We start from the raw sequence: 19582 nt of genomic DNA, 5'->3' as shown, positions 1-19582 counted from the left end.
CAAAGTTTTGTGTATTAATTTAGAAGTTTTTTTTTTTTTATTATAACCAGTTAATAAACATTATACAGATGCTGAAGCCATTTATCATTTCCTTAAAACTAATTTGCTTGCAAATGAATTCAGTGTGTTAAATATGGTTAAAACATGCCTGAAAATCTTATTGAAAAACGATTACATACGTATATTATTCTGTACTTCTCTATATGTACACACACTAAAAGTCCCAATAAACATTTCTTCCCCTATTGGCTCATTAAAATATTTGTTTTATCATCAACATTTGGATAGAAATGAAAACATTAGGCTCCATGTTTTTTAGTGGAGCGCCTCAAGGCTCTGTCCTCAGTCCTCTGCCTTTCATTTTTATTTTTCACACGTTAAACATGGCCTCAAACTCGTCGATCCTCTGTCTTGTGTTTCCTTTGCGGATCTTCTTGTAGGACACCGTTTTATATTTTGATTGGCTGCTTTTCTCCTCGTCGTTGTCCGCATCGGCCTCGTCGTTCATCTTTGGGGAGTTTTGACCTGCTTCCTCCGTGTTTCCTTTGTCATCGGCAACTTCCTTTTTCCTGTCGTCCACAGACGACTCAGCAGCAGCGTCCATCAGCCTTAGTTTCCTCTCCATCCGGCAGCCTAATGCCTGTCGTTTGAGGAAAAAGAAACATTCTCTGTGAATTTCTTTTGGGTTTTTTTAAGCTGCCGGTAGATAAAGAGACACAATTTGCTGCATGGAGGCTTGTTTTGTTTCTATAAACAGGTTTGTGTCATCCTTGTGGAATTTTAATTAGATTTGAATGAATAAACGCTGGTTTAAATCTTCTTTTTTTGCCAGATTTTGTGCTCAGCCAAGCGTTAGCAGCGTTATGTAACGAAGCGGTGCAGCTTTCAGGTTAAAATTGAAACGCTCACAGAATAAAATAGCCATTTGGTCTGAGTGAGAAGCTATCTGACCTTTGCTTCTTCACGTTGTCTTCATGCATTTGCAAAAATAAAATAAATCCTGCTTTGAATCCGTCTCAAACAGAAAGTATTCTTCAGCATCTGAACACAGCTTTGCAGAGAAAATCTGCAAGGTTCCTTTTCTTTTTTTAAAGGTGCGTTTTGTTTAAAGCTTTTCTAACCAGTATTTCATCTAAACTATGGAGGAACAAGTCTTCCATATTTAGAAATAAATACAGAAATAAATAAATGCTCAATAAATAAATAAGCATACAATTAATTGCCGCCAAAAATACAATAAACAAATACCACATCATGTCAAGAAATATAACTAGTACCAGGCCTCTTCATTGGAAATAAATTAAATCCACGTGAATAATTATTGCACATGAGAGCTTCTTTGCAGAGTAATTCCATCTATTCATGTAGTTTTTGTTCCAGTCTGCAGTAGAAATCTGGTTGAACTTATTTTAGCAGCAGTTTGATGGAGCGACTTTAATTTCAGTATCGTCAAAGTATTTGACTTAATGCACTTAGATCATCTGAAAATGTTTTGTAAGTCTGACCACAGCAAGCTGACAGGTTTTTGCTTTGGTTTCATTTTGATTTTTTGATTTTTAAACCGCGTCTTTACTCGGTTCGGACGTAAAAGCGATGAAAGCTGTGACGCCTTTCTCTGACTGCAGGAGTCACCGTCTCAGCCCGGGTCAAAAACCTTTCCAGAATTCAAAGTGAGATGCACATGAGGCGTTTACCTTTAGTAGAAATGTCTCTGCTGTCCCGGCTGGACGTCTCCTGCCTCTGACAGAGCTGTGCTGCACATCCTCTCCCTGCTGGACCTCATGGAGCCGCTTCTGGCAGGACGTCCTGGTCCTCCCAGGCTTTGTTGCTGCTCGCTGGTCTGGGATAAATGTCCCCACAGTGATGGGCTCTGGCAGACACCCAGTCTGGCTCTTCCTCTGCTCTGGTGTTTTATCAGATTCTGCACCGTTAGACCGATTTATCCCTCCGTTCACCTCCTCTTTCCATCTTTTCTCTTCTTTATCTAGTCTAGTTTAAATCTCCTGACCCCTCGCCTCCATGTTTTGTTTTCTTGCATCGTTCTCTCCTTCCCATCGTCGCTTTTTCTCACTTTTCTATTCTGTTCAACCTTCAACTGTGTTTCTGTTCACTTTTCCTCCTCATCCTCATTCTCCCATCCTCTGTTTAATCTCAAGGTTTATCTTCCTCCACTTGTTTTCCTCCTACCCACGACTTTTCTCTTTCATTAACGTCTTGCCTTTGCAAAGCTGTCATCTCTCAGGTCTGAACGTTTCACCCACTGCATTCTTGTCCTTATTTAACACTCATATTTTCACACTTCTGCATTCCATCCCTTCGCGTGCATCATTTCTAAAAAACCCTTCGGACGGTTGCAAGGATGAAAATTTGCTGATTTTCTTGGCCTCCGCCACACGTATCTAATTTTTCAAACGGCTGGTTTTCATTTAAAGATGCTTCCCAGAATGGGAGAGTTTATATTACAGATATTACCTGGTCTGGCGTTCTGTTAACTGTGACATCATCCAGAGAAGACGGCTCACCGACTATTACCATCTAACATAGAACAGATTACTGGATCAATGTGTGCTTCTGTGCTTGTTTGTCTCTCTTGTTGTGTCTCTGCTCTGTCTTCTGTAACCCCAGTCGGTCGAGGCAGATGAGCGTTCATACTGAGCCTGGTTCTGGTTCTGCTGGAGGTTCTCCTCCCTGTTAAAGGGGAGTTTTTCTTTCCACTGTTGCTTCATGCTTGCTCAGTATGAGGGTTTGCTGCAAAGCCATCAACAAGGCAGACGACTCTTCCTGTGGCTCTACGCTTCTCTAGGAGTGAATGCTGCTTGTCGGGACTTTGATGCAATCAACTGGTTCCCTTATATAGGACATTTTTGACAAATCTGTATAATATGATTGATTTTGACTTTGTAAAGTGCCTCGAGATGACATGTTTCATGAACTGGCGCTATATAAATTGAATTGAATTGAATATGAATGTGAATTTTCTCACACCTTCACCTTATTATCTAAAACCCCAGACGCACCTCCTGTAAGTCTCCACTGGGTGGCAGTATAAGACGGGGAAAACATATCCTCTGCACATTTGTTTCTTAGTAACACAAGTCACATCAGCAGAATTACGGATGAATGCATAAATATTTTACTAGTTTGATGCGTATAAGAAGCTCTTTTCATCAGACAACAACGCTTTCAGCATGTCTTCCCTGCAGGGACATTATTCTCCTCTATATAACCGTCTTTCATGTAACCTAATGAGGAAGAGTCCACTATTTCCTAATAATCTCTGTGGTCCAGACCTCCATCTGGTCATTTAATGTTGTCTGGATCAGTTTCCCAAGGTTGGCTGAAAGTCAAACATTTTGCATCTTCTGTTTCAACAAAGCAGAAGATGAGACATAAGCTGAAAAATCTTTGCACTTCCCAGGTTTCTCTGGCACTGAAGGAGTTTCTGCTGTTCGGGTCATGTTTGCATATGAGCCGTGGAGGCAGAGAAGTGGGCCATATGTGATCAAACATCTCGTTAAGGTGCCGGGGGATGCAAAATTAGGAGATTAGTAGGCCTGGAACTCCTCTCTAGCCAGCTACAGGGAGAGATGTGGTAATTTGAAAGCCAGTCGGTGTGAAAGCCTCCAGATAATTTCATGCTCGTGTCAATTTGATCAGGAGAGGTGGTGAAGACTGATAATCTACTCGACATCGCTCCAGTATCAAAATATACCACCGCAGAACGACTAGACTACCCTCTTTTTTTATTATTATTAATATTTCAACACAATAAAGATAAATAAATGAATGAAGTGGCTGTTTCTGATAACATTTATTAAAATCATTAAATTACAGCAGTAAAAACCAAGAAAAACATTCCTTTTATCAGTAGTTTTACGTCATCGTGAGCTCGTATCTAAATGATGACGGCTTTCCATTTCACACTGGTGCAAAAGAAGAAATAAAATTATCTTTTTTGGTACGATTGTCCGCAAACGTTTCCTCCTCGTTTGAATCTAAATGCATGAAGGGAAGAGAACAATGGGTTCCTGTTTTAGGCAAACTCTGCTACAGACTCTCACAAATTGATATTTTCCCTTTGTTTGTAAAAGTGAAATTACTGCTCAGGCAGAAAATCAAACGCTGTAATACTCATGTGCGGCCAGTAGATGGCGACAGAGATTTTAAACACCAATTGAAAAAAAAAAAGGAAAGAAGCTAAAGCCAGATGCGGAAAACCTGTCCAAACGACATCAGTAATTTAGCCTTATTAGCGTTGGGACTTGATCGGCATTAGAAACGGTTGTTTTTTTCGGGGCGGACTAATTCAGCCAAAGTTCTCATTCTTCATGTTCCAAGATTCGGCGTTGGGACTTTGCTTCCTGCTGGGCCCTCCATGCCGCCAGGACCTCGTCGTCCTCGGCCTCCGCGGCCGCCCGGGCCCTGATCCTCTGTCTGGTTTGAGCGATGAAGGTGGCGATGTCGTCCTCCTCGTCTTCGGCAGCCTCCTCTGTCCTCCTTCGGCTCCCTTCTGTCTCGCTGCCCTCGTTTCGTGAACGACGAGCGGATCTCCTGCTGGCTGAGAAGCTCTCTGCTCCCTCCTCGCTCTCCTCGTAGGCTCCGTAGGATCTCCCTGCTCGGCTCAACCTGTGGGTGAAGCCATTGCAGGAGTAGTCGGCATCGTCGCTCGATGGATCTTCCTGGAACCTCGGCTGATATCTGGACGGTACGCCGAACGTTCCCTCATCGTCTTCTTCTTCAGCATAGGAGCCTCTGTGACTCGAGAAGTCAAACTCGGAAGCGGAGGCTTCGAGATCGTCGTACGGATCCTGAGACGGATCGGCTTCGCCAGCCGAGGACAACTTCTTTGAAGGAGGCCTCACGCTTTTTAGCCAGTCGTCGATGCTGGTGTTCCTGTCTTTCTCCAAAGCCGGGTTGAGATTCAGGCAGCCGGAAAGGCCGTAACTCCGCTTCGGCTTCTCCTTCTTCTTTGTTTCCTCCAGAAACTCCTCCTCTTTCCTCTTTCTGTCCTGTTCCTCGTCCTCGTCTTCCTTTGGCTTCTTTTTCTTGTACAGAGTGCTGCGTTTGTTGTCTTCCAGGATCTTCTTCTTTTCGTAGGTTTCCATTTTGCCCCTCATTTCGGACTTGATCTCCTTCTCTATGGCATCCAGTTTGCCGAGGTTCACCTGGTCTTGGAAGAGGCTGAAGAGAGGAACGCTGGTGGTGGTGATCTTGCTTTTCTTGGAGCCTACGTCCGAACCAATAGTCGAGTGTCGCCCGCTCAGACCGGAGACGCTGCTCGACGCCGGACCCGAGAGGACGGACGTTGCTCTGCCGCGGCCCTTGGAGAAAGCGCTGGAGTACGACGCCCCGCTCAGCGAGGAGGCTCTGTCATCCTCCAAGCCTCGGCCGGCTAGCATGCTCGGCGCTGCGCCGAAGCTGAGCTCAGACCCGGCGCAGGACGGCGGCGGCAGGCTCATCTCGCTTTGCTTCTGCTTGATCGTTTCAGTCACAACGTTGGCGATCCAGTTCTGTATGCTGGCCAGGTTCACCATCGGTTCCCCTCCAGGCCCTTGCACCGTTGGGACCGGGAGGATCGGAGGCACCGCTTGGACAGCGGACTGAGCGTACCTGGTGCTTCGAGGCTGTGAAACCGAGGAGATAGCGGACGATCTGCCGCTCAGCATGGACACGTTGTCGTCGTTGGCCACACTCGGCGGTGCCGTGACGCCGGCTCCGGCCCAGAAAGCCGACAGCGGTATGGTTCCACCGCTGACGCAGCTTTCTGTGTCCCCACACAGGGACTGACTTTCCTCCAAGGTTTTCTTCGAGCGCTCCAGAATCTCCTCGCGTCTTTGCCGCCGTTTGATGGCGGCGGAGTCCTCGCCGCGGCTCAGCTCCAGAATCTCATCGGTGTTCTCCTCGCCGAGACGTTTCTGCTGCCGCAGCTTCCACGCCTGGTAGGCCGTCAGGTTGACGTCCTGGAAGGACGGCGGCGCCCTGGGCTCCTCCTCGCCGTCGGCCACAGAGCTTTTCTCTCCGTCCTCTCGGTCCTTCTTGTTCCAGCCAAACTGGATCCTCTTGACGCGCCAACGCTCCAAAGGCGTCATCTTCTCCTTGTTCTTCTGGCAGAAGTTGTACATGGAGCTGGAGTCAGAGAGGATGCTGTCGATTTCGACGTCCATGTTCCTGTGTCCTCCCTCCGTAGCCGTGCTCTCGCCGCCGTCCTCGTCCTCTTTCTTGCGGTAGCGAGCCGCGGCTTGTTCCTCGATCTCTTTCAGACGCTGCTTCCAAAGGTCGGAGTAGCTCGTGCAGCTGGAGGTGGACATGGCGTCCGAGGACGCTCTCTTGTTTCTTTTCTTCAGCCTCTCTTTAACAGCTCGTATGTCCTCGCTGGTGACGCTCTCCGCTTCGCCGTCTTCTTGCTTCGTCTTCTTGACAGAGCCCCCGTCCTCCTCCTCCTCGCCGTTTAGCTGGGCCTCCCACCACTCATCGCTCTGGTACCGCTCATTTCTGCGCTGCCACTCGCGGATCATGCTGTCCAAGCCGTCGTCGTCATCTTCCTCGCCTCCGTCCTCCCTGGCCGTCTGGTCCGGCAGGACTATCTCCTGTTGACCCGACTCCTGGCTCTGAACGCCGTTCTGGATCAGTCCACTGCGGAGGGCCGCCGCCGCTGCAGAAGAAGCGACGCTGCTCATCACGCTCTCTGAATCCTCCTCCTCCTCCATCATGATGGACCGAGCCTTCACCCCCACCATGCTCTGCTCTTCCTCTTTATCCGTCTCATCATCGTCGTCGTCTCCTTCCGCCTCACCGAAGATCCGGGCGCGGGCGCGAGCATCGATCACGGAGCACTGGCTGAGCGTCTCGTCGTCGTCCTCGCGCTCCTCCAGCAGGTTCTCGTTGAACTCCCTCAGCTGCTTCAGGAAGCCCTCGTTGGGGTTGACGGCGCGTTTTTCCCGGATGGCGGTCAGGGCCTCCATGATCGTCATGTTCTGGAAGATCATCAGGTAGGACGCCACCAGAATGGCGGGCCGGCTGACGCCCATCATGGAGACGACCAGGACTTTTCCTGCAAAGCAAAACAAGCAGTAGGGCATAAACACGCGGCTTTAAAGGACGGTACATAATTTAGTTGTGTATTCCAAGGAAAAAAAAAAGAAGTCTTAGAAATTGAAGATCTTGTGTTAAACCAGAGGCTGATTCTCCTGAGGTGAACCCAATGAATAACTACACTGGAGATTTTCTTCATTTTCCAAGGAACTCTGATCTGCAGGCTTCATAAAACATTCTCAGAAAACGGGTGATACACATTAAATATCAGCTATTCTGGATCTTTGTGTGCGTCAGCGATGACTGCCGCTCAGGGACACACACACACTCACTCTCTCTGCTTTTAGTTGAATGTAATGAAATGGGTGCTTTGTGTGTTATCCTTGAGGGTTAATACAAGATGAACGAGTAAATAAAAATCATCTGCCAACCTCAGAACACCTCGGAAAAGCCAACAAACCAAACCTTTTGAGGAGTTTATTTCCCAGAATCCCAGTCTCATTCCCAGACGGGGATTCTGGGAATGAGGGAATTTAAGGGAAATGTTGACTTCCTACTGCTCATTTGCATATGTTAGTGGAAACAACCCCAATGTTTCAATGCCACATGAAATAATACTTATTGGATAGGTGCTCTAAAGGTTTTTTTTCCATTCTCTCTCTTAGAAATGTCTTAAAATGTTCTTGACATAGAGAGAGCAGCGATAAGACGTTTTGAATCAGACAAAATGAAAACTCTGGCTGCTTTAAAAAGGTTCAACTTCCATTATCCACCTTTATCTTTGCTCAGCACGGCGCTGAGAGACCGCTGACCTGTCTTACACTAAGCCCCATTAGTTTCAGCTTGAATGGACACTAAATGGTGACGACAATAGTAATTCATCCTAATAAAACATTTGTATCAAATAAAACTCCTAAACTTGAACTTTCCACATTTTGTTGCTTTACAGCCACAGAGTTCATTGTATTTTTATTGAGATTTATTGAGACAACCCAACACAAAGTAGTGTAAATCAATAGCTATTACCCTCTTTACGCTGATAAACTCAACTAAATAACCTTCAGAAGACAACCGACCCGTAAACAGAGTCCAGCTGGGTGAAACTTAACTTCAGTATACATGCATATGTTCTGTTTCTGGCCTCAGAGGTTCTTCAGAGACCATTAGAGAAGAACCAGCATCGTGGAGACCAAGGAACCCAGCAGACGGGTCAGAGAGGAAGTTCTGGTCCAGTTTAAATCAGGGTCAGGTCCTACAACAACATCCTAAACTTTGAACGTCTCCCAGAGCTCGGATCAATCCGCCATCTGGACCTGGAGAGAGGATGGACCTCCTGTAGACCTACCAGGAGACCTCAGACTGGGCTGAAGGTTCACCTTCCAGCGAGACGTACAGCCAGAGATATTATGGGATGGTTTACATCTGTGCAGACACATGTGTTAGGATGGCCTAGTCCAAGTCCAGAACATGGAGCACATTTGAGAATCTGTGAACCTTAAGTTGATGTTTAAAGACTCCAGTCCTTCAGAGCAGGTGTCCAGCAACGTTTATGTGTCTCTGCTTCAAACACACCTGAGTCAAATAACCAGGTCATCTGCAGGACTCTGGAGAACCTGACTGCAGACTGAGGAGATAATTCAGCCGTTTGACTCAGGTATGTTGGATCAGGGACACTCGAGGACTGGAGCTCACATCTCTCCTGCCCTCCGGCAGGCGTTTCAGGTGCCTCCGGACCAGAACCAGCAGACTAAAGAACAGCTTCTTCCCCAGAGCTGTCTCTTTATTGAACTCTAACTCTCACTGATAGACTCTCCTCTCCCTCCTCACACATACCTCCATTTTGTTATTCTGTTATTTACAAGACTGTAATGTTCACCTGCACTCCTGACTGTTACTATTGTAACAACTGGTCACATGCATCTTGCACTACTAACTATCACTAAATATTGATTTGCACTGCTGACTGTTTATTCACAGTACCAATTGTTTACATATACATTTGCAATACCGTACTTTAACTGTAATATGCAATTACCTTCCACTGCACTTTAATTTAGATAGCTTCTGTCCAAGCTTTATTTATTCATTCTATAGTAATAGCCACCTGTATATTATGCTCACAATTCTGCCTATAGTAATACTAGTAATAGCCATCTGTACATATATTCATAGTACATGTAAACTCTGTTATAATAACAATCATCTGTATATTATGCTATTGTACATATTTGTAAAACTCTATTTATAGTAATATCCACCTGTATATTATATACGGTACATATCCAGCTGTAAATTTAGTTCACAATACTAGTTATCTATATATTATATTCATAGGACAAATCTATCAGTAAAATTCTGTTTATAATAGTATCCATCTCTATATTTATTCAGTAAAAACCCATGTCCTGTACATATGGAACCATTGTTTATCCTGCACTTGCTGCTATTGCACTTCTGGTTAAACCTAAACTGCATTTCGTTGCCTTGTACCTGTACCTGTGTAATGACAATAAAGTTTAATCTAATCTAATTTAATCTAAAAATGATCCGGAGCTATCCAAAAAGGAAGGTGTACAAAGATGAAAAACACAGTCTCTGGTTATAAAGTGACAAACTCAAGGAGTGTGACTTTTTTCCCAAAGTGCTTCATGTCATGACAAATAAAGAAAAGGTTTTCAAACAGAAGAAGACTTGTGGTGTTTGCAATGAGGGCAAAGCTAGTCTAAACATCTGGGGTTGCCATTGCAAAAGGGAGGCAGCTGCCAACTCCAAAGTCTGGGAGGAGAACTGCTAAAGGAGGTAATCCCTGTGGTTGGCAGGCCGAGATGGCACCGATAGCTGAGAAGCAACATGGTGTCTGAAAAGCTCTGCATGGTTCAAGATCACTGAGGTGTGAAGGACTTTCAGTGGAAAAGAGCAGGTCTCTAAAATCTATCTATGAGCCGGAGTGAAGATGAAGGCTCCACCAGACCATTTCTCACCTTTGTGCGTGAGCAGAGCCTCGTCCAGGAACTCGGCCGTGGGCCGGAAGTGAGCGGCGATGTCGGCGTCAGGGAAGTCGTCCACCTCGATCCCCTTGTACTGGATGTTCATGCCGGCGTAGAAGGACTCGTTGGTGTAGACCCCGGTGCCGTGGGCGGTGTTCAGGATGTGCGTGATGCCCATTCTCTTCAGACGGGCCTTGTTCACTGCGACGGATCTGAAATTTAATAGAAAAACAAGGCATTCAGACACTCCTCTGACCTCACAACGAAAAAACGTCCTCCATGCGGGGCGACTCACTTCTCAGCGATGTAGATGTTGGGCCACACCTCGTCCACGGGGTTGATGGGAGACTCCAGGCGGTCCTGGATCATGGCTCTCTGGATGTCCAGCACGCAGGGGGTGTTGTAGGCGCTGCGGTCGTCGATCATGTCCCGGACGCGGTTGTAGAGGTCCTCCACCATCAGCTGCTCGGCCGACTCCAGCATGGACTCTGGGATGGACTCGGTCCGGACGGCCCGGGGCGGCAGCTCTGATTCCAGAAGACAATCACTGAGTGTTTGCAAAGCTGCCTTTTACTTTAAAATCCCATAAAACCCAGAGCTGGCAGTGAAGAAACGAGCTTCTCCCAACGACCAACAGCAGAACCATCTTGATCACTGTCTGACTTGATCCGGTCGTAAAGTCTAAGATAGAGATCTATAACAACCCATATCATCACACTACCACCACCATGCCTTAATGATGCTGAGAGATGTTTGTGTTGAAATGCTTCATTGTTCTAGGTGGATTCACCCCACACACACGCACCTTTCCTACTTTGGTTTTATCCCTGCAAACAATCACAGGCTATGTTATTATTAACTAGAGAGGGATTTTATCTTTATCTGTGTTTTATGGGCTTTCGGGGAATAAAGTGTCATAAAACTGCTCAAATCTCTACAGAGTGGCTGCAGATGTATTTTTCTTCGTAAACCAAAGCCTAGGAGGGATGAAAATCCTTGCCCCATGTTGCGTTCGAGGCTACTGTACATGCCCGACCACCACAGAAGAAACATGGATGAACGGCACTGCTGAGAAGAGATCAGATCTCATAAATGAATAGTTTAATGATTGGTAATCATTTATAGGTTCATTAAACCCAGATTATTACGCTCCTGACTGCATTCTGAACAACACAACAGGACCAGTTAAAGATAAACCCCACCAATGAGCTATCAGTGGTCTAAAAGTTTAGGGGGGTTCCCAAAGTGGCAGTCAGGACCCCCCGGGGTGTCGCAAGATGAATTGATTGATGCTAAAATAATTTAGTATTTCCTTCCCCAATTTTTTTTTGAGTTCTAATAATTTTAAGACCTAATTTTCAGTTTCCATAAAAAAGAACTCCTCACCCCTCACCAAACAATGGGGATCACCAGTCACTGACGCTGTTATTTTGGGGGTCCCAGGGTGAAAAATTTGGGAACCCCTGGCTTAGAGAAGAACAAATCAAACCCTGAACTGAATTATGTTTTTAATTTAATTCAACTAAATTTTAGTTTATATAGCACCAATTCATAATAACGTCATCTCAAGGCACTTTCCAAAGTCAGACTCCATCAAATCCTCCAGATTGGTCAGAAAGTTTCCTCTCTAAGGAAACCCAGCAGGTTGCATCAAGTCTCTCCAAGCAGCATTCACTCCTCCTGAAAGAGCGTAGAGCCACAGTGGACAGTCATCTGCATTGTTGATGGCTTTGCAGCAATCCCTCATACTGAGCATGCATGAAGCGACAGTGGAGAGGAAAACTCCCCTTTAACAGGGAGGAGAACCTCCAGCAGAACCAGAACCAGGCTCAGTGTGAACGCTCATCTGCCTCGACCCACTGGGGCTTAGAGAATACAGAGCAGAGACACAGAAAGCTCAGAAGCTCACATTGACCCAGGAGTACTTTCTATGTTAGATGGTAATAGAGGATGATCTGCCTTCCCTGATGATGTCACAGCTAACAGAACGCCAGACCAGGTGTACCTTCTATGAAGAGAAAACTGACAGAGAACAAAAAGTAATCCAGGAGCACTTTCTATGTTAGATGGTAATAGAGGATGATCTGCCTTCCCTGATGATGTCACAGCTAACAGAACACCAGACCAGGTGTACCTTCTATGAAGAGAAAAATGACAGAACAAAAAGTTAAAAGCTGAAATAACAACAAACAACGCAGACTGGAGAGCAGTAGGAGAACTTAGCAGAGTGAGAGAAATAGACCCTGATGTCCTCCAATAGCCTAAGCCTATAGCAGCATAAATATAGAGATAGCTCAGGGTAACATGAGCCACTCTAACTAGAAGCTTTGTCAAAAAGGAAAGTTTTAACATTAGTCTTAAAAATAGACAGGGTGTCTGCCTCACAGACCAAAACTGGGAGTTGGTTCCACAGGAGAGGAGCCTGATAGCTAAAGGATCTGCCTCCCATTCTACTTTTAGAGACTCTAGGAACCACCAGCAGACCTGCAGTCTGAGAGCAAAGTGCTCTGTTAGGAACATTTTACGTCTCCTCTTGTCCGTATAGCGGTGGAGTTGGTGAGACAGAGACGTAATCAGAGCCCATTTCTCCTGGTCATCTCTGCCTGCCGACTTTATACGTTTTATATCCCAATTTATTTTGGTTTTGGTCCGGCTCTGCAAGACTTATGAAACGTTGTAGATTAGCGACCCGATCAAACCAGCAAGGGTGACTTCCTGTTGGCGTCTATAATTTAGCCGAGTCACAAAACCTCCTTTCCTATGGAAAACTACTTTTCCGTGTTCGTTTCCTGCCCCAGAAGGGCCAAAAGGACCGGCCCTCAGTGTGTTCGGTTCAGTTCAAACATGGCACAGAGTTTTAAGGTCTCATCTGTCCAGCTGACTCCGCTCCAGAAGTTGTGGGCTTTCTTTAGATTTAACTTCAAGCCTTCCCAATAGGTTATATTTTAGTTTTTCTGCTTCTTCTGTCGCTAACGCTAACAGCTAACAAGCTAACCGACGCCCACAGAGTCTGAGTTGGATCTCTGGTGGTGGTTAAGTTCTCTAAGTATTTCACATTCTTGACATTGGGGTGAATTTACTCGGACGTCGCTGAAGTCTTGCACACATCTGGGCGCTTCAGACCAAATTATTGCTTTTATAGAGACGCCAGGTCTGATACTCAATGAATTCCTTTAGCAGCACCTGGCTGGTTTTCCTCCTAAATTTGACTGCAGCAGCGAGGATGAACTCAGATTTAGGACGTTTATCTCTTAGAATCCAATCATAAATGAATTCAGCAGAGGAAATTATCTAACTGGTGGTGATAAACTCTCCCTGAAGCACAGAGGCTCACATTAAAAATGAAAAGTCTCCATTAAGGGTGAAGCTATAGGCTCCCCCGTGGTGTGACTACTATAATACATGCAGGCTGATGGCGCATCTTCGGGTCCCCAGAGGGAATAAAAGCACTCCGACTGTCATCCTGGAAAACAGCCACTCGTGTTCCTGTTGCTCCCGAACGCCGCCGCCCTGTAATAAACCTCCAGTTCATGCAGAAAACATCCCCCTGCAGACGGAACAGGGATCGTCCATTAAGCTGCCAAGCCAAGACTGACACTGGAGATGATCTTAGAGATGTGCCACCGGGGCTAATTTCTTCAATTAGTGTCAGTCTGCTCCTCCGGTGGGGAGCGTGTCCTCGTCTGGGAGCGAGGAGCGTTCAGAGGCTTGATTAACCCACGTTCTGCATCTGGATGAGGGGAGAGAAACGTGCTGGCCTCGTCCAAACCCCGCAGCTTCAAGCCTTTAAAAAAAAAATGTTTATAAAACAACCAACATGCTGGGCAAAGAGACAAGCAGCCGAGAGGTCCGTGGTAACTGGAGGAGCTGTAGAGACCCACAGCTCAGGTTGATTAATCATGGGCTCCAAAAATCTGGAAGAGTAGGAAGAAATATGCATAGGAGACACAGCAGACGTGGGAAAGAAGCAGCTCCAGGCTGGCGGCAGGGGCGCCACCAGGGGGTGGCCAGGGGTGGTCATGCCCCCCCCCTTGCCATGTCCTGGCCACCCCACTGGCCAGTGTAAATTGTAGGCAACCACTCTTCTATCGCGCTTTTATTTGTATCTGCCAGTATCTACTTTTCCCTACTGTTTTGTTCTCCAATAAATTTATAAATGTGCACCTTAATCTAAATATAATTACAAAATAAAAAGGAATTGTTGTTCAACTGAAAATGTTAACTGTACTGTTATTGATCTATGCACATTAGATCATTAGGAACATTAAAAACCCTCCCCCCAAAAAAAAACATTAAAAACCAAAAGATATTAGTAGACGTTTACTTAAGTCTAGTTAAGATAGTTTTCTACATGCAGCTTTACTACAACAGTAGAATAAAATCTTGAAATTATGGCTTTAGTTTCAGTGCCACCCCAAGAGTTTGAGGGGCCCCATCTGGCCACCCCTATGAAACATTTCTGGAGGCGCCACTGGCTGGCGGAGCACGGTAGTGGCAGCGTCATGCTGCGGAGAGGCTTTCTTCAGAAGGTAGATGGAGCTAAATAGATACATCCTGGGCAGGAGGTTCACCTTGCTGCAGGACATTGAGGCTCTATGGGATGGCCTAGTCAAAGTCCAGACCAATAGGCAACTGGGAATCTGTGGCAGGACTTGAACATTGGTCTTCACAGATGTTCTCTGTCTGATCGGACTGAGCTGGATTTATCTTACAAAGACGTTTCAGTCGATTTTTTTAAAGCTGGTGCGGCTAACAGCGGTTATACAAAGCGTCACATTAAAAAGTCAATATTTCTACAAATGTTCCCCAGTCAGAAGCTAGAGGTGACATTTTCCTGTCAGTGAAAGCGTCACCAGCAGCAGCGGTTCTAGACCAAATTTACCAGGGGGACCAAGCTGGGGCACAGAGCAAAAAAATGAAACAATAAAATGGCAATATTTAACTGTGTAATAATATTAAGTGAGCCACATGTGGCTCTGGAACTGCTTTAAAAAGGTTCAACTTCCTTTATCCACCTTTATCTTTGACCAGTCTGAACTTTTCCACATTTTGTTGCTTTACAGCCACAGATTTCAATGTATTTTTATTGAGATTTTATGAGAAAAACCAACACAAAGTAGTGTAAATCAATAGCTATTAACCCCTTTACGCTGATAAACTCAACTAACAACAGAGGTTAGACCCCTGATCAAGCAGATGAAAACTTTGCCTCTAGCTCAATACGGCTACACTGCAAAAAGGGAACGCAAAGTAAGTAAAATTTTCTTAAAGTTGTGTATTTTTCCTTGATTTGACCAGGTAAATAAGACTATTTGCCAATGGAACAAGATTTTTGCACTTAAAATAAGAACAATTCATCTACATTATCTTATTTTAAGTGCAGGATGTCTAATAATCTTATTTTAGGGGTGAAAATACTCACTCCATTGGCAAACGGTCTTGTGTAGCTATTCAAATCAAGGAAAAATACACTAATTTCAAGAAAATTGTACTTTAAGTTCCCTTTTTGCAGTGTATAAAGCTAAACGTGAAACATCTCAATTTTTTAATTCTTCTTGAAGTAAAACTGAATAGGTAAAAAATAAAATTGGTCAAAGTGACCAATCAGTTATGGTTTCTTTGCCATTGTAGAAAATTAGAAGAAGTGTATTTAATGTTATGTCTTTAGTACAGGGGCCAGGACCATTTCTACTGGGGCATGGGCCCACTGAGCTATATAATACACTGGAGTGCTAATCGCCGGCTGTTACTGTTACGAGTCGCTTTGAAGCCACCAGCCGCCATATTGGTACTCCCTATTTTCCCCCAGTAACTAGGGAATATGTGCGCTACAGCATCGAATAACGAGGATTTTCTCATATTTAGGGGAGGCTTAAAACTTTTAAAATGTCAAATGCCATATACTTTTATGTTATGTTCTAAAACTGTCAAGTACTGAGAAAGTAATGTGCTGAAATATTTAGCATTTTATTTATTTAAATATATATATATATATATATATATATATATATATATATATATAACATTTATAAATATATAAATAACAATATTCAAAAACATATATTTACATATATGTATACATATCTATACATAAATACATATACACATACTTATATATACATATATATATATTTAATATGAATAACATGTAAAATATTTCAGCACCTAATTTCCTAGTAGTTGATAGTGTTAGTACATCCACTGACTGTAGAATTACCTGTGAAACGTTTTCACACAGCCAGAAAACTGCTTGTTGTTGCAACCAAATCCTATGGGATTCTGTGAGAGTAGGGAGTAGCAAGATGGCGGCCAGTGACTTCAGTTTCTCGGCAAAATCAGCACTCCAGTGTATTATATAGCTCAGTGCATGGGCCCCTGTTGGCCCCTGGCTAGGACCGCCCCTGGTCACCAGACCATGAAGACCCGAGGTTCTGCCGTCTCACCTTCGTTGATGATCTTCTTGGCAGCGACGGCCGAGGAGAGGTGGATGGGCTCCATGAAGATGCTGGCGGCGTCGGAGCCGGAGATCATGGAGAACCTGGAGTCTGAGGCCGTGGAGAAGCTGGCAGGACAGCAGAGAGGCAAGAGAAGCTATCGATTTAAAAAAAATGCTTTTAAAGAGGTTCAGCAGACGGTTATGATGGGAATCTGAGTTGATTTTGTTTCATATGTGGAGGCAAAGCTTCAGCTTGCCCTGAAAACCCGACTTTAACCCAAAAGTTCTTCAGATCTGCTTCGCTTCAGGTGTTAAAATCTTCTCTTTGCTTCATGTTTACATATTATTAAAGGTTAAGGGTAAAAACTTCATGTTTTTACAGTGGTAAAGCAGAAAGGCTGAGATATAAAAGGAGGCGGAGCTACCAGGACTCTTCTTCATACCTGGGAGACGGGCAGCGCAGGTACTGGGCCTGAACTCCTCGCACCGTCTCCTCCTCCTCCTCCTCTTTTCCTCCATCAGGCACCGTCCGATCGCTGCGCTCCTTGCTTTCATTGGCCAGCTCCATGGATCCCTCCTTTTCTCCACCAATGAGACGGAAGCACACCTGAAGGCAGAGGTGCAGAGAACCGTTCAGCTCTTCAGGTTTTTGTTTTCTCTGGAACGTTTTTAAGAAACAAATCACTGAATCCCTTTTTTTAAAGCTGCGATGATGATCTCTGCTGCTTTTAAAATGAAGATCTGAGGCCTTTTTTCTTCTTGGAGATAAAAGTTTAACACATTTTATTCCAATTTATTTTACTTCTTAGCTCATTTAACAAAATCAAATAAAAATAAATGAACTGAGACGTTTAGAAATGAGCAGAAAAATTAAATAAAATACTGAAAAACTCAATTAAACAACAAAGTAATACAAAAATCCATGAAATAAAAAATAAATGACTAAAGCATTGAACAATTTGAAAATTACCTAAACAGAGTAAAATACTAAATAAAGACACATAGAAACAAAACAAAAAGGAAACAACAATAACAGAAAAACTGGAATTAAAAACGAGGAATATTTAGTTGCAATAAAAATAAGATAAAATGCTTGATATAAATGTCAACAGTTTACTAAACGTAGTTATAGAAAATAAAATAAATATATAAAATAGAATAAATTGATTTAAAGAGACAAAAATAAGAATATTTTTGGGATATTCTGGAATATTTCAGGGGAGTGGTGGCCTAGTGGTTAGAGCACAGATCTTCGGTCCCAGAGGTTCTGAGTTCAACTCCCACAAGCTGCCATTCTGGGTCCCTGAGCAAGACCTTTAACCCCTGATTGCTCCCCAAGGGGATGGGTTAAGATGCAGAAGTGAATTTCTCCATTGTGAGATTAAAAAAGTTCAATTATTATTATTAATAGTAAAATAAAAAAATAAATGTAAAAATTATTAAATATAATAAAATACTGACCACACCAACACAAGATGAGATAAAAGTAAACAATAAATAAAAACTAAACAATACAGTGAGGATTTACGTTGGTAAATGTCTCCTCTGGCCTGTTTTTCTTCTTCTTCTCTGTTTTAACTAAAACGCTGAAGCCAGACGGAGGTCTAAACGTTAATCTAAGGCCTTCCTGGTGGCGCCTCCAGCTCTCCTCTCTCCTCCTTCACACCGACCTGAGCCTCGGCTCCTTGTTGACATGAAAACGCCACCGAGCTGAGCTTAGTGGCCCCGGTGGTCCAGCGTGACGTGGATCCAGAGCGTTTGTCCTTCCAGCAGGTCTATTTTAGGCCGGGGGCAGCAGCTGCCTCGGCCTGCGGGCCTCTCAGCAGCAGCAGGAAACCTCCGGGGCCACAAAGTGCTGCCGGCAGATCTCAGACCAGACGGGAATAAAAGCGTAAAAACGTGACAGAGCCAGCAGAAACCTGCCTCCTTACCTGGCTGTGGGGGTCAGGGGTCGTTTTCTCACCTCCTGGTGGGTGGAGCGGCTCCTGTGAAGCGGACCCAGGCCCCTCTGACTCTGATTCCTAAACTTAGACCCTCGCCTCTTCCTCCCCTCCTCCTCCTCCTCCTCCCCTCCTCCACCAGGCCTGTGGACGTCCAGACACCCGACACCACGGCTGCAGGTATCCGAGTAGTTTTACTCCCCTACTGCTCTCCTTTCCTCTTTCCTTTCCTTTCTGGTACTCATTCCTAATTGCTTTTATGTCTCCTTCCCTCCTTTGTCCCAAACCACCAACCTTCTGCATTTCTTTCTTTCCATGTTTCCCAGTTTCTCGTCATCTTTATTTATTTGTTTCCTTCCTGTTTACGTACTTTCCAGTTGTTTTGCTGTGAAAACCTCTCCTTGCTCCTTCACTTCCTTCCTTTCCTTTTATCTCATTTCTTCCCATCTTTCCTTCCTTCTTTACTTTCTCTTGGAGAAACATCAAACACCCCAGACCTGACCTTTGACCCATATCTCACCGTCTCCTGCAGGAACCTGGAGGATGCTGATGATATTATTTTACTGGCTTTAAGATTCAGGAATTAAAAAAAATAAAATAAAAAATTACCCTGACGGGTTACGATTGATTTGTATGTTTCTCTGATTTTCGTTACTTTTTTCTTCTTTTCCCCCTCAAACTGTTATTTAAACTCCAGAAAAGCAGCTGAAACCCTCCTGTCTCAGAAAAAGACACAGGACAGCCACTCATAACTAATTACTTCATTAATAACTAATTCAATTACTAAACAATATCTAATTTTCTTGATTGGTGAACTAGTTCTTACACCCTTTAAATGAGGAATCCTTCCTTATAATAATAACTAATTAATAACTAATTAACTAGTTAATTAGCTCTGTTGGTGAACTAGTCCTGATTTAAATGGAGGAATCGTTCACTACTGATTACTTTATTAAATCCGCAGGCAACAGATATTAGCCATTTGATAACTAAATATAAAGTAATTCATAACTAATAAAACTATTTAATAACTAATTAGCTTGATTGATGAACTAGTTGTTAAACTCTTTAAATGAGGAATCTTTTGCTACTGATAACTAATTACTTTACTAAATTAGCAGGAAACATATTATCCTTATAATAACTAATAATTAATGAACTAATTAACTAGTTAATTAGCTTGATTG

The 19582-nt window shown here is 44.1% G+C and overlaps 1 protein-coding gene and 1 long non-coding RNA gene across 4 annotated transcripts; both read right to left on the bottom strand.

Annotated features, from left to right (window-relative positions):
• Positions 1 to 311: 311 nt before the first annotated feature.
• Positions 312 to 2380, bottom strand: LOC118557806. Its single transcript, XR_004928026.1, has 2 exons — positions 1695 to 2380; positions 312 to 640 (listed from the first exon to the last, which is right to left on the bottom strand). It is a non-coding gene; the product is annotated as an uncharacterized LOC118557806 (long non-coding RNA).
• Positions 2381 to 4294: 1914 nt separating this feature from the next.
• Positions 4295 to 18481, bottom strand: dusp27 (dual specificity phosphatase 27). 3 transcript variants are annotated; one of them, XM_021309705.2, is made up of 6 exons: positions 18387 to 18481; positions 16881 to 17062; positions 16463 to 16581; positions 10315 to 10546; positions 10014 to 10231; positions 4295 to 7051 (listed from the first exon to the last, which is right to left on the bottom strand). In XM_021309705.2, the coding sequence occupies exons 2-6, from the start codon at positions 17021 to 17023 to the stop codon at positions 4320 to 4322; spliced, it is 3444 nt and encodes a 1147-aa protein (XP_021165380.2). In that variant the 5' UTR covers positions 17024 to 17062; positions 18387 to 18481; the 3' UTR covers positions 4295 to 4319. The 3 variants fall into 3 exon arrangements, with proteins under 3 accessions (XP_021165380.2, XP_021165381.2, XP_021165379.2); XM_021309706.2 differs by having other exon boundaries at positions 16899 to 17062; positions 18387 to 18480; XM_021309704.2 differs by lacking the exon at positions 18387 to 18481 and adding an exon at positions 17984 to 18178.
• Positions 18482 to 19582: the final 1101 nt, after the last annotated feature.

This window comes from Fundulus heteroclitus, chromosome 24, assembly GCF_011125445.2.
Source record: "Fundulus heteroclitus isolate FHET01 chromosome 24, MU-UCD_Fhet_4.1, whole genome shotgun sequence".
Classification (NCBI taxonomy): domain Eukaryota; kingdom Metazoa; phylum Chordata; class Actinopteri; order Cyprinodontiformes; family Fundulidae; genus Fundulus; species Fundulus heteroclitus.
Note: the sequence above shows the minus strand (reverse complement) of the source record. Positions and strands in the feature narration are given on the sequence as shown.